Source organism: Pseudorasbora parva, chromosome 16 (genome assembly GCF_024679245.1).
Source record: "Pseudorasbora parva isolate DD20220531a chromosome 16, ASM2467924v1, whole genome shotgun sequence".
Lineage (NCBI taxonomy): Eukaryota > Metazoa > Chordata > Actinopteri > Cypriniformes > Gobionidae > Pseudorasbora > Pseudorasbora parva.
In genome coordinates, this window is record NC_090187.1 from 29,537,841 (window position 1) to 29,551,861 (window position 14,021).

The 14,021-nt window shown below is 36.9% G+C and overlaps 1 protein-coding gene across 1 annotated transcript in view; it reads left to right on the forward strand.

Moving 5' to 3' along the window:
• tmtc2b (transmembrane O-mannosyltransferase targeting cadherins 2b) overlaps positions 1-14,021 on the forward strand; it is a 162,657-nt gene that overhangs the window by 117,826 nt on the left and 30,810 nt on the right. Inside the window, exons 4-8 of the mRNA XM_067420190.1 lie at positions 316-430; positions 1,216-1,301; positions 8,818-9,002; positions 9,273-9,351; positions 13,226-13,347. Of these exons, the coding sequence (XP_067276291.1) occupies positions 316-430; positions 1,216-1,301; positions 8,818-9,002; positions 9,273-9,351; positions 13,226-13,347 (587 nt within the window). The remainder of the gene's footprint in view (positions 1-315; positions 431-1,215; positions 1,302-8,817; positions 9,003-9,272; positions 9,352-13,225; positions 13,348-14,021) is intronic.

The following is a 14,021-nucleotide window of genomic DNA, read 5'->3' on the forward strand; positions in this document are numbered from 1 at the left end:
ATTGTAATGTAATTAAATTTTTTTCCTTTCTTTTTGCCTCTCTTAAGCAGTATTAGCCTTTGTGAATGTTAGTTTCTGTATCCAGTTTCCTGCCTTTGTGGCTCGGAAGCACAAAACATTTTCAAAAAATTACACAATGTTGCACTGTAACTAATATAATATGTATCTCTGTTTTTCTAAGGATAAAAACTAGTTTGTTTTTTATTTAAAGTAAAATCAAGTATTTTGTAAGTTGTTTGTCCATCAATTCCAGTCTTGTTCGGGCTCATTTCTTTTGCTCTATTAATTTAAATATGCTTTATTCTCCTTCTTCAGCCTGGGGTAACTTGGGAAACGTCCTCAAGAACCAGGGAAAGGTGGCAGAGGCCGAGCGAGCTTACAGGAACGCTCTGTACTATCGGAGGAACATGGCTGACATGTTGTATAACCTGTGAGTGAGCAAACTTCCTCCTTGCGGCAGACTCTATCGATCTGTCCTATTAAATCTGAGTAAATCTCCTGAGAGGCCAGACAATGACTGTCCCCAGATTCATCAGCCTTCCAGAAGACAGTGACAGGGACCCCCCTAGACACATTAACCCCCACAGTCAGGGCATGAAGGCACTTAATACATAATTCATATACCGCACACATTTGGGCTATTCAGATATCCATATAAAGCAGTGGGAATGGGAATCCTTAGGCACCTCACAATTCGATTTGGCTTTAATTCAGAGAGTCGTGATGTGGTTACAAAGCGATTCTCGATGCGTCTCAATTTTTCAGCAAGCGCATGCATACCCACTTGATTTTGCACACTACGTCACTGCATGGGGCATTTTCATGCGAATGCTTTCATAATAAACAACGTTATATTACGAATAATACAAATTATCAATGAAATAAGTATTAAAAATTATTAATCATTTAATACTTATAATCTGATTTCTATTTTACTTGTTTAATTTAAATTTGTGTCTATTTCTGCAGAATAATTAGAAAACCTGTCATAGGGCATTTGGGAAAATGAAGTCTGTTTTCCTCCAGCCTTCTAAAACATTAGTACAAAATCATGGGTTTTAAATTTAGTTTTTTTGTTAGGCGGAAGTCGATTTCATATTTTTGTACCTCAAATATTATTGACTCTAATGGTTTAGTTATGACCTTTTTCCTCTTTTGTCAATTTTAATTTGAAACTGTTCTTGTGGGGGGTTTTTTTTCTCCCTTGTATTGCAGTGGTCTGTTGCTTCAGGAAAACAACAGATTCTCAGAGGCCCTCCACTACTATAAGCTGGCCATTGGGAGCAGGCCAACGCTGGCTTGTAAGTACAGCTTCTCTTTTTATGAACAATTTCAAGCTTTCTAAGTCTTTCCTGTCCAGGCAACTACAAATTGAAAGGTGTGTGTGTGTCGTTCCAATTCCAGCAATAAAGATAATGATTATTCACAGGCCATAACATTTGCTCTGTTTCTTGTCAAGGTATAATAGACGTTTGATTTGATTAAGACGGGGGGAAATTGAGGCCAAAATCATTTCATACTATCTGGCAAATATGGATGCGTTTGCTTGTCTCATGTCCTAATGAAAAGCGTGTGCTACTTTTGTCCGTTTTAAGGATTCTCATTGAATTTCCCATGTTGTGTTTCGTGTCATGGGAGGAATGATTGCTGCTCTGCTTAAATTAGTAGATTTGCCAAGAAATGGGGCCTTGGGATTTTTAAGTTCAAGTTTTGCTTTATTTTCGTAATGAACTAGCTGGTCAGTCAGTGTATAGTTAGGTTGCACGGTGGGGGTGACCAAGTAGTGCACAACACAATGCAATTTTAAAAGCATACATAAGTTCACAACACAACAAAAAAGACACAAGAGCACATAAAGCTCAAAGTTCAATGCCAAGTGAGATATTTTATTTAACAGAAGTTCCCTTTCAAAGCCTACAGCGAATGGCCGGTTTGGACTACACCCCTGCACTTCCTTCAGGAATGACGTCACTAGAAGCGTTTGTTGACTAACCCTCCGCCCACAAGAACACGCAAAATACCGGGCGTGGTCTTGTTGCTCTCCCACGTGGAGAAAAGCGCGCATTCAGCGCTTGCATCTCCCCATTATGGTAAGGGGCGGGAACTTTCCGGGCAAAGTGCGCTAAGCTGCTGTCCAATCACAACACAGGAAGCGCTGGCCCAATCAGAACTCGTTACGTGTTTCTGAAGGAGGGACTGACTTCATAGAACAAGGAAATCATCAGGCCGTTTTTAGGACAGAGGAAACAGCGGTGTACGGATAAGTAAATTGTGTGAAAAATACAGTTTTTTTTTTACACGCGAAACATGAACTCATGTTATATTGCACACTGTAAACATAATCAAAGCTTCGAAAACACGCGAAGAAAGGGACCTTTAAAGGGACTTGGCGACACTGCTAGGGGGTTGGCTAAAGTTGGTTTTCCTTGCCATTATTTTATAGATTTGCCAGTCTTACAAAGATATAAATAGTACAACTATTCTATATCGACATGAAATACCAATTCAAAATCACCTACATGCATTATAGCGGCATATTTACTCGAGAACATTTCAGTTTGTTAGCAACCTACATGAACCACTGAGCCACTGCCACCCCTAAAATGTTGCATAATGCATGTTAGATGATTTTGAATAAATATTTAATGTCAATATACATTGGTTACAGTCAGAGATGGGCATAAATACATGGAAATGTATTTAAAATACAAATACAAAATACTGTGAGGAAAAATGTATTTAAATACAAATACAAAATACTGTGTGGAAAAATGTATTTAAATACAAATACAGTATTTTGTATTTTGAAAATACACCAAATACATGTGAAATTGGCAATTCAGTGAAGGTATCCATATTAGGCTGTAATCTATCTGGGCCTATTCTGAATGCCAAAAAGCATTTAGATGTGTGCAACTGCTTAGAAACTTTTGTTTTCAATTTGAATTTGAATTTCCTTTAGCGGCAGTTATACAGGGTTCTTACGGGTTTTGGAAAAGTATGGAAAAGTATGGAATTTGATTTGATTAATTTCCAGGTCTGGAAAAGTATGGAAAAAATAAATCAGGGTATGGAAAAATACTTATGTTTCCAGACTATTGTCCCTATTTCATTTTATAAATATAAAATGAAGAATTTCTAAATGTATAGATACACAATTTTTTTAATTCCATTTGGATCAATTTACCACATAGACAGTAAACAAAAAGATTAGGTCTAAAAGTTTTATGTAACATAAATATAGTCAGATTATGCTTTCAATATAGCCTGGATGCCAGCTGAATTTAGCCCCGCCCACAATTTTTTTAGGTCGGGCAAATCAGTCTGGCATTGCTCCATAGAGGAGTAATTATCCTCGAACAGAAACTGTTCGGACCAATGAAATCATCAGGGCGGGCTTTAGACGATGACAGACAGATGATCAACAGTAACGTAATCATCACGTCATCAAAGGGGCTTGGATTATATTTGTTTGAATCCTAAACGGAGAGCTTGTTTGTATCTGCATTCGCCATCTCAATTTCTCTCAGAAATGATGATCATGTTGGGTAAGTACTCTGTGTATCATTCAATTATTTTACAACACTGGCAAAGATCGTGTATTCCAGCCTGATTTCAGCGCACGTTGAACTCTGTTGACATTTGACAATACGTCGCTTCGTTGCTCTGATTGGCTGTAGGTCTATCCAATTAATGTCTTTCCTGGTTCGGTTGAAACACGCCTCATAATCACAGCCCAATGGAGCAGTTTCAGACTCATATTCTGACTAGAATTGAGTATGACCATGTCAGGCTACTTTCAATAGGTTAGCTACAGTGCCTTGCGAAAGTATTCGGCCCCCTTGAACTTTGCGACCTTTTGCCACATTTCAGGCTTCAAACATTAAGATATGAAACTGTCATTTTTTGTGAAGAATCAACAACAAGTGGGACACAATCATGAAGTGGAACGAAATTTATTGGATATTTCAAACTTTTTTAACAAATCAAAAACTGAAAAATTGGGCATGCAAAATTATTCGGCCCCCTTACTTTCAGTGCAGCAAACTCTCTCCAGAAGTTCAGTGAGGATCTCTGAATGATCCAATGTTGACCTAAATGACTAATGATGATAAATAGAATCCACCTGTGTGTAATCAAGTCTCTGTATAAATGCACCTGCACTGTGATAGTCTCAGAGGTCCGTTTAAAGCGCAGAGAGCATCATGAAGAACAAGGAACATACCAGGCAGGTCCGAGATACTGTTGTGGAGAAGTTTAAAGCCGGATTTGGATACAAAAAGATTTCTCAAGCTTTAAACATCCCAAGGAGCACTGTGCAAGCAATAATATTGAAATGGAAGGAGTATCAGACCACTGCAAATCTACCAAGACCTGGCCGTCCCTCTAAACTTTCAGCTGTGATGAGAAGACTGATCAGAGATGCAGCCGAGAGGCCCATGATCACTCTGGATGAACTGCAGAGATCTACAGCTGAGGTGGGAGACTCTGTCCAAAGGACAACAATCAGTCGTATACTGCACAAATCTGGCCTTTCTGGGAGAGTGGCAAGAAGAAAGCCATTTCTTAAAGATATCCATAAAAATATTGTTTAAAGTTTGCCACAAGCCACCTGGGAGACACACCAAACATGTGGAAGAAGATGCTCTGGTCAGATGAAACCAAAATTGAACTTTTTGGCAACAATGCAAAATGTTATGTTTGGCGTAAAAGCAACACAGCTCATCACCCTGAACACACCATCCCCACTGTCAGACATGGTGGCGGCAGCATCATGGTTTGGGCCTGCTTTTCTTCAGCAGGGACAGGGAAGATGGTTAAAATTGATGGGAAGATGGATGGAGCAAAATACAGGACCATTCTGGAAGAAAACCTGATGGAGTCTGCAAAAGACCTGAGACTGGGACGGAGATTTGTCTTCCAACAAGACAATGATCCAAAACATAAAACAAAATCTACAATAAAAACGGTTCTAAAATAAACATATCCAGGTGTTAGAATGGCCAAGTCAAAGTCCAGACCCTGAATCCAATCGAGAATCTGTGGAAAGAACTGAAAACTGCTGTTCACAAACGCTCTCCATCCAACCTCACTGAGCTCGAGCTGTTCTGCAAGGAGGAATGGGCAAACATTTCAGTCTCTCGATGTGCAAAACTGATAGAGACAAACCCCAAGCGACTTACAGCTGTAATCGCAGCAAAAGGTGGCGCTACAAAGGGTTAACTTAAGGGGGCCAAATAATTTTGCACGCCCAATTTTTCAGTTTTTGATTTGTTAAAAAAATTTGAAATATCCAATAAATTTCATTCCACTTCATGATTGTGTCCCACTTGTTGTTGATTCTTCACAAAAAAATACAGTTTCATATCATTATGTTTGAAGCCTGAAATGTGGCAAAAGGTTGCAAAGTTCAAGGGGCCGAATACTTTCCCAAGGCACTGTATATAGGTTTATATAGGTTATTTTATGTAAGTCCTGCCTCATGGACTTACTTCCTGTCTAGCTACTTTCCTATCCTAATAAAAGGCAAAAACGCCAATATTAAACCTTTAGAATGTAACATACCTGTTAGCAGTTGAATTTTAAAACAATTTATCAGAACAAGTTAAATATGGTTGGAAAAATCTGTAGGGAAGTCTGGAAATTTTAGTCTTGAAAAGTATGGAATTTTGAAATGAAAATTGTGTAGGAACCCTGGTTATAATAACACAAATTATGTCAATAACTCATTCGCCCTCACTTCTTTTTCCACTCCAACATTCCAATTATTCTTGCCCACTAAAAGCTGCACAGATATATGTGCTTACCCCGATAGGCCTATCTATGTAAATGATTTAGAAAAAGTTCCATCGATTCACATTTTATATTGCTACGAATCTACGATATGTATTGTCATATGATATCACTCATCCCTAACATGCAGTAACGTTAATACTACAAACACATTTGACAAGCTACTTTAATCAACAAATAGAATTGACCATGACATCCTCACCTTATTCCAACAATTTTGTAAAGTTGCCGATCCAAGGCTGGGTTGTACTAGCCTAGAAATCTAGACGCACCCTAGTGGCAGCAAATCTAATCTGCCACGAGTGCCGTCTAGCAACTCTCAATACACTTCTGAGCTGTAAAAACCAAACTCTGGTCGGGCCAATCACATCGTGTATAGAGTCGGTGGGCGGGGCTTAACATAATGACGGCAGAGTTGCGTTTGCGTGCTTCTAGTAAACACAGACGCTGGCGAATGGCGGTCTTTCGAATCAGCTTTGGCCGTGACTCTAGAAGAATTGAGTTAAGCTTTTCTCTGAGAAAAGAACAAAGAACAGCACTTAAGTCATTCTTAAGAAGGGAAGATGTGTTCAGAGTTTTGCTGACTGGATACGGCGAATGTTTAATCTATCAATGAGCTCCGCTTCACGTTGCTCTGGATGGTTGTAGCGCTATCCTATCGCGTGCAGAGGGAGTTTGAAAGACAACCGTTTATCCGCCCCTCGGATTGAGCTGTCAATGGTGAGTTTCCAGACCAAACATCTTGATGTGGGTCTGGCTTGTCAGGCTAGGGTTGTACAGCTGCGGCTCACCTGAATGAATGTTGGGGGGAGGGGCGTGTCTGGTCTGAACTAGTAGATGCATGAAAACAGCTCCTGATAAAGAGGTTGCCTGGCTCAAAGTATTTTGAGTATTTTGAAAATACAAAAATACTCATCTTAAATGTATTTAAATACAAATTACATTCGATTTTTTCCAAAGGCTTTAAAATACAAAATACAAAATAGTATTTTGTATTTCAAATACGTATTTTAAATACATGTATTTGAAATACTGCCCATCCCTGGTTACAGTATGTATAGACTGTATAGGGGGGAGAAACTCTCAGTTTAAGTCAATCTCATGTCAATCTTGAGTACCTATAGAGTAGTATTGCATCCTTCATATCTCCGAAAAGTCTTAAGTTTTATTATATTTATAAAAGAAATATAGGCTGTACTGAGTCTTTCCGGAAAAAAAACGAGCGCCTGGAGGCGTATCGAGTGGGCGGAGCTAAAGAATGACGAAAACACTACCCTAAATAAACCATGGTGGCTATCAATCAGATTCAACTAATACAGATATGATCCAGAATCAGATCCAGGGGCTGAAATAAATTGAACAGGGGAAACAACAACAGCAGGACGTCCGTCTCTGTGGTATGTACTGTATTTAGTGGCCTGTCAACATTTGTGTGGGTTTACTCGTGGTTTATGATGACACGATTCGGTTTATGGACTATTGTATGCGACTAAAGCTTAGCAGTAGCAAGCAAAACAATTTTGCACGTCAGACTAGTGTAACGTTATACATAGAACAACAATGGAGAAACCGTTTTTTGACTGACGAAGCATGCTTTGTGTGAATGCTAGGTTTATGTTTGGGTGGTTTTACAATAAACAAACTGACACCTATAGTGGTCAGCTAAACAAATGTATTTAAACACACACCATACGTCGCATGCTGCATTGATAAATTAACTAACGTTATACATGATCGTGTTGTTTACTGATGTTTACTCACGCGACGATAGCCAACAACATAGACATTTGAAGCAGTTTTACTCACTGCCTGTTTCCAAAGCAGGACCGAACTTTTATCGTCACTGCTCCATCAAAAACACACTTCTTTGGTAACTGTTGATTTCGTGAAGTCCTGTGACAGCAGTGACTGTGGAGATCCCCTTTTGCAACACGACTTAAGCGAGATGTTATGAAGCTTCCCGTCATTTCTGCATTCAAATCGGTTCAAATGCAGCGCTGCCTTCCCAGAATGCTGTGCTGAAGTGTTGAAGTCGCTTGATGTCACCCATTGGAATAAAGTGGGACGCGGCGCGACCATAGGGCGCGTTAGAAGTGTTCACGGATGACTGGATCTGCACCTTGAGAGCAGTATTTATGGGCATGCATTTCCTCTCTCGCTTTAGTCACGCGCGCGCACCCATCTGGAAGAAGAGCCCGTACGGCCCATACAAGGACCTTTCGCTCTGTCGAAAAAAACTCTCCGAAACTTGTGAGAAACCGGAAGGAGTATTTTTGACACAGAAATACTCCATCAAACGTTCAACATTAGTTTTTGAAACTTTGTTTAGGATGGAAATCCAAGTCTTTAACAGTGTAAAAATCTCAGTATGCATGAAACAGCATCCCCCCCCCCCCCCTTAACAAATGTTAAGTGTTTATATCTGTGAGACAAATCTATAGAAAAATGGCAAGGAAAAATAACTTTACAGCTCTCCGAGAGCCCCCAAGTTGTCGGGAGCATTTCTGTTGTGTTGTAGCTTGATTTCGTTGTGTTGTGGCTTGATTTCGTTGTGTTGTGAACTTATGTTTGCTTTTTAAATTATGTTGTTTTGTGCACTACTGGGCCACTGTAAGGCTGAGATGTCTGTAATAGTGTGGGATCAGAGTATGCACATGTTGCAGTCTTCAAGAGAGTGATGGATGTCTACATTTCCTGATTCTTTGCTGCATGAGTCGTGATGGATTGTCCCATCCTGTGATGTAAACTCATTTCTGTGTGTGTTTCTCTGTGTGTATATGGTCTATTAAGAGCATCAGAATTAAGCCTGCAGCTGGAGTGGATATCCCCCTGCTGACTTAGAGTTGATTCTGGCCAGGGGGATAGTGAATATCTATTGGCACCTTATCGACTAGACTGCAGGCCGCTGATCTGCATAAATCAACTAGTCCATTCCACTAAGCCCAGTGGAAGGCTTTCTTTGAGCCTCAATAAGCCTCATTACCTTTTGCATGGATATTCACCCCTTTTTTCTCTCTCATTCAGCCGCCTACTTGAACACAGGAATTGTCCTGATGAACCAGGGCCGTCTAGAGGAGGCCAAGCGCACCTTTGTCACTTGTGCCGATATCCCAGATGAAAACCTGAAGGATCCTCATGCACACAAGAGCTCAGTCACCAGCTGCCTGTACAACCTGGGAAAGCTTCTTCATGAACAGGGTCACCAGGAGGTGAGCTGATCTTTGCACAGTTAAACCCTTTAGTTTTAAAGTCTGTTCACATCAAGTCTGATATAATGAAATGAAATGCTTTAAATGCCAAGTGTATCATTTCTGAACCTTTTTAAAAAGGTTTCACTGGACACAAAAAAGTGAACCTGAATTTCAGACTTTGTGTTAAATTTTAGTTTGCTTGGAATTAAGCTTTTAGTCCGAGTGCTTTGTTATGTTTATAGTTGTTGTTGTTGTTTTTTATAAAATGATTGTTGTATCTATTTTTAGGAGGCCATATCGGTATATAAAGAAGCGATACAGAAGATGCCCAGACAGTTTGCCCCACAGAGCCTTTATAATATGATGGGTAGGTTTGTCTCTTCCACTTTTTTAGAAAACTTCATTTTTAACTTTTACTTTATTTATATATATAATAAAAGTCAATACTCAAATCAATATTTCCTGTGCATATACAGTTTTTATTGGGTAAGCATTTGTGTAATAGGTGCGATAATGTGCAGTCAGCAGATCATTATTGCAAAATAAACCCCTTTTAGGATTATACAAACCCTCAGTGTCAGATTTATGTTGTGACTGTCTGTACATTATCTTTTACATACTGTAAGTGTAACTCCATGTTGTCTCACAACAGTGGGTCTGAAAGTGTATTGTTTCTTTTTCTCATGAACCCATTTCCAAAGCTTTCGTTGATCTGTATAGAATTGATTTTGTCAGATTGAGTCAATAGCTTCACAAACAAGATAAGTTAGAAGCTTTGTACAACACAGAGAGCATGAGAATCGTTTTCCCATTTTATTTAAAGCATGGGAGCAAACTGTTGGATTTTAATATCTTATGCAACACATTTACCAACCCACAGCTAGAAGTATTTCCCTCCCATCTCATTTTCTCGCAATTATCTTCTCATAACTGTATTTTTTACTCCTTTTCCCATGTTTGTTTCTCCCCAAGCTCATTTGTGTTTGTCTTTTTTGTGTTCTTGTGCTGTTTCAACTGTATTGAGCTCATTTTAACAGCCAGAATTGTCAGCTGTCTTCTCTGACCTACTAAGCCAAAAGCAACGTTGCTGAGGAAATCAGATTTTGTCAAAATCTTGAACAGTCCTTTTAAATTGATAAATAGACCAATGTGTATGTTTTGTAAATTTGGGCCAATGACAAATAAAGTTTTGAAAAATAAAAATAAGAAAAGATGTTTTTATCTTTTCAAAATGGATGTAGTAGACATTTCTGAGTCAGAAACAATATGTTAAAAACAATTTTTAATTGTTAAATAACAATCAAATATATATATTTTTTGTTAGGTTGTGCCACTAAATATCTGTTGCACCACCTGACGTTTTTGAGGCATAAGATAACAAACATTAAAAAATATTTATTATTTAAATGTACTGACAATGAATGAGGTTTATAGGGTAAATAAATAAATAAATAAATAAATAAATAAATAAATAAATAAATAAATAAATAAATAAATAAATAAATAAATAAATAAATAAATAAATAAATGTCATGCATTTATGCAATTATTTTAAAATGACATGCATAATGCACTTTAACACAGAAATTTGCATGTCATGTCATTGACCCATTTCTGGGTCAATTAAATTATTAAAATTAAATTATATTTATTTAAAAATAATATTATAAATGCATGACATTTATTACTTTATTCCAAAAACCCATTTAATGGGGTAAGTTTTGTTTTATGTGTCGTTTTGTTTTTTTATGTTTTTGAAAGAAGTATCTTATTTTCACCAAGGCTGCATTTATTTGGTCAAACATACAGTACAGTTGTGAAACATTATTACAATTGAACATTTTTTCTGTTTTAGCATATTTTAAAATGTAATGTATTCCTGTCATTGCAAAGTTGTTAGGACTCTAACAATAATGTATCGCTTTTGCACAAAACAAATGATGGAGTGATGAATGAAGAATTGTTTGTGTAAGGTTTGCTAAATAAGTTGTATTTCTGCAAAATCGTATGGGTTTTCCAAAGCAATATTCATTTCAAAACATGTCTAGAGTTTAGTGTGACCAGGGATAGGCAGTATTTCTGATACATGTATTTAAAATAAGTATTTGAAATACAAAATACTATTTTGTATTTTAAAATCTAATGTAATTTGTATTTAAATACATTTAAGATGAGTATTTTTGTATTTTAAAATACTTTGAGCCAGTCAACCTCTTCATGCAGCTACTAGTTCAGACAAGACACGCCTCTCGCCCCAACCCCCCAACATTCATCCACCTGAGTTGCCGATCCAAGGCTGCGTGCGGAGCTGCGGAGCTGTACAACCCAGCCTTGGATCGGCAACTTTACAAAATGATTGGAATAAGGTGACAATGTCATGGTCAATTCTACTTGTTGATTAAAGTAGCTTCAAATGTGTTTGAAGTAACGTTACTGCATGTTAGGGTTGAGTGATATCATATGATATCACATATCGTAGATTTGTAGCAATGATATAAAATGTGAATTGATGGAACTTTTTCTAAATCGTTTACATAGATAGGCCTATCGGGTTAAGTATAATAAAAGTTAAAAATTAGTTTTTTGTAGTTTTTGTTTTAGTTTCTACAGGGCAGGGGAAGGGAATATAAAATAAAAACAAAAGTTTCTAAGCAGTTGCACACCTAAATGCTTTTTGTCATTCAGAGTAGGCCAGATAGATTTCAGCCTAATAGGGATACCTGCGCTGAATGTCAATTTCACATGTATTTGGTGTATTATTGTTTTAAAATACAAAACACTGTATTTGTTTTAAATAAATTTTTCCACATAGTATTTTGTATTTGTATTTAAATAAATTTTTCCTTACAGTATTTTGTATTTGTATTTTAAATATATTTCCATGTATTTATGCTCATCTCAGAGTGTGACCATCATAAATCTGAACTGTGATTTCGTGCTGTTTTTTGTTTTGTTTTTTAAAATAGTAAGAACTGAAAATTTCAGATTAACTTGAGGCTGTTTTACTGACCCACATGTCCTACATTTGACACCAACACGACACAGACAGACTTGTTTTCAGACCGGCGGGTCATGTGAAACCCTGGTGTAGTCACGTACCCTCTGCTTATGTTATTTTTGCTCTAATTACATTACATTAACAATGTTTAGGCTGTGTTATCTCAATGAAGTAGCTGTGATTTGCTCTTCTGTAATAATCTGTCTGAGAGGAGCGTGTGTGTTATTGCAGAAGGGTGGGAGCTTGAGGATGGCTGAGGTATTAGATGATGTTTAAAGGATAGGAGTGTTTGTTTATACTCGTGTCTTAAGGAGTCTTCTTTTTCCTCTGGATTTATAAGAGTAGAGTTGGCACTAGGACAGTTGCTGAGCGGAAGACCAGAGATGCAGTGTTTTTAAAGTAGTATACATATTTTTTTTGTCTATTTGCATTTTTAAAGTGTGCTTTAATTTGCTTTAGTCAGTATGTATTTACAAGTTTTAACTTTAACTTGTAACTTTTTATGATCAATCCAAAATTAACACTGATGAAGAACCGAGTGCGACTAAATATTTGTATTTTATACAAAATATTTCTATTTAAAATAAATATTGGTTGAACTTTTTATTCATCTTGCATTATATTAGAATCTCAAAAATATTATTGAAGTATCAGAAATATTATTTAATTTCTGAAGGATCACGTGACTCTGAAGACTGGAATAATGGCTGCTGTTGTAACAGAAATACATTAAAGTATAAAGTATATATCAAATATAATATATATTATTATTGCAGTTTATATATATATATATATATATATATATATATATATATATATATATATATATATATATATATATATATATATATATATATATATATATATATATATATATATATTTACTTCAATAATATTATATATTATATTTGATATATACTTTATTATACTTTAATGTATTTCTGTTACAACAGCATTCATTAGCAGGATTATTTAAAAAAAATTGCTAAATGTAAATATTCTATTGAAATAAATAATTGAATGTCGGCTGGTCACTAAACAACCACCCAGATTAATATTGGTTTCACTCAACGCTCATTTTACATAAATTAAGGAAGGCTCCAGCATCGCATTTCATTGGGTGTGAGACTTTTTGTGGGTCATTTTCAGTTGACCCTGTGGGATAAACCATGGCGAGGGGGCTGGTTATGTGCTTCCTTAACTTCTGACATGTTGACCTGACCCCTGTCTCCTCCCCTCACAGGAGAAGCCTACATGAGGCTGAACAAACTGACAGAGGCAGAACACTGGTATAAGGAATCTCTCCGATCCAAACCGGACCATATACCTGCACACCTCACTTATGGCAAGCTTCTGGCTATGACGGTAAATTCACAATTTAATCAGAACTAACCAAATAAACAGTTGAGTTACTTCATTGTTAAAGCGGCCATTATGCCCTTTACAAATGTCTTTGAGGTCTACTAGAATAGGTTTTTATACTTTTAAGCTTGTTTTATAATGTTGCAGCACCTCTCTTCCCACTCTGTCAGTAATGGTCTTTTTAGTACTTTAGTCTCTATGAAGCCCCTCATCAAAAATCCCAATATATATGCTCTGATTGGTCAGCTGGCCAGCGTGTTTTGAATCAACCGCTTAAAGTGCGTTTTCAGAAACTTGAGAAGTTTCAGCTTCTCATGTGTAAACACTAACACTTGGACATGCAAACAACTGACGTCTACATTCCCATAGGAAAAAAAAAAGTTTCAGGCAGTTGAACCTTTTTCATGCTCAAACAGCAACATTTCTCATTAACATTACTCAAGAAAACATACTCGTCTTTACATTTTTAGGCTAGTAAACAAAACGTTGTAAGTATAAACGCAGCAAATCAAAATGGTGACCCATACACTATCCATTGCTCAAGTTCAGATGCTGATAGTTATTCCAAAAATGAAAATTCTGTCCTTTATTTTATTTTTTTCCCTGTTCTGTATATCATTAGTTCTTCTGTGGAACACAAAAGAAGAAATTGTGAATAATTGTCTTTGTCCATATAA